General features: G+C 38.6%; 1 protein-coding gene across 1 annotated transcript in view; it reads left to right on the top strand.

Annotated features, from left to right (window-relative positions):
• Nucleotides 1-112, top strand: part of LOC116853553 — a 1574-nt gene extending 1462 nt beyond the window's left edge. The window contains exon 2 of the mRNA XM_032834670.1: nucleotides 49-112. Coding sequence (XP_032690561.1) covers nucleotides 49-112 — 64 coding nt within the window. The remainder of the gene's footprint in view (nucleotides 1-48) is intronic.
• Nucleotides 113-673: the final 561 nt, after the last annotated feature.

Genomic DNA, 673 nt, shown 5'->3' with positions numbered 1-673 from the left:
TAACGCAATTAGTGGTTTATAATATTACGGGAAACACCACTGTTTTAGGAAAAGCCTGAAAGCGCACATACGTATCGACGCACTTCGCATTCTGGTTCTTATAAGCCGCTAGCATTTATTGCTAATTCTCGGCAACTACAAAAGATATCGATTTGGTTCAAACAGATCTAACTTCTTTACACTTTATTCTATTGGAATTACTGGTTTATAATATTTCGAAAAACACCTCTGCTTGGAAAGCGTGGAAGCGAGCGTACGTCTCGTCGTACGTCGCGGTCAGGTTCTTTGGTGCCGCCAGGTTTTTCTGCGTATTTTTCGCTTCCACGCTTTATTTAACGCACAGGTATTAATTGTACTATTATAAACATCTAATTCGAGTAGAATGCAGCGGTTTGATTCGTATCATTATAAACCGCTAATTCAAATTACGTTGACTGTGTAGAAGCTAGTGTTTTTCGAACGAAATGGATATCGTTTGTAGTTGCCGACATTAAGCAATAAATGCTAGCGGCACGGAAACGTCTGACGCGACGTACGACGAGACGTACTCCCGTTTCTTGCTCACATTCGGCGCCTACAAAAGATGTCGATTTCCTTCCAAAAACACTGACATCTTTACACTTTACTTTATTAAAATTAATGATATATAATATTACGAAATGATATATAATCT

This window comes from Odontomachus brunneus, unplaced genomic scaffold, assembly GCF_010583005.1.
Source record: "Odontomachus brunneus isolate Ranch 3 - 2012 unplaced genomic scaffold, Obru_v1 Obru_scaffold_356, whole genome shotgun sequence".
Lineage (NCBI taxonomy): Eukaryota > Metazoa > Arthropoda > Insecta > Hymenoptera > Formicidae > Odontomachus > Odontomachus brunneus.
This window is presented reverse-complemented; position numbering and strand designations above follow the sequence as displayed.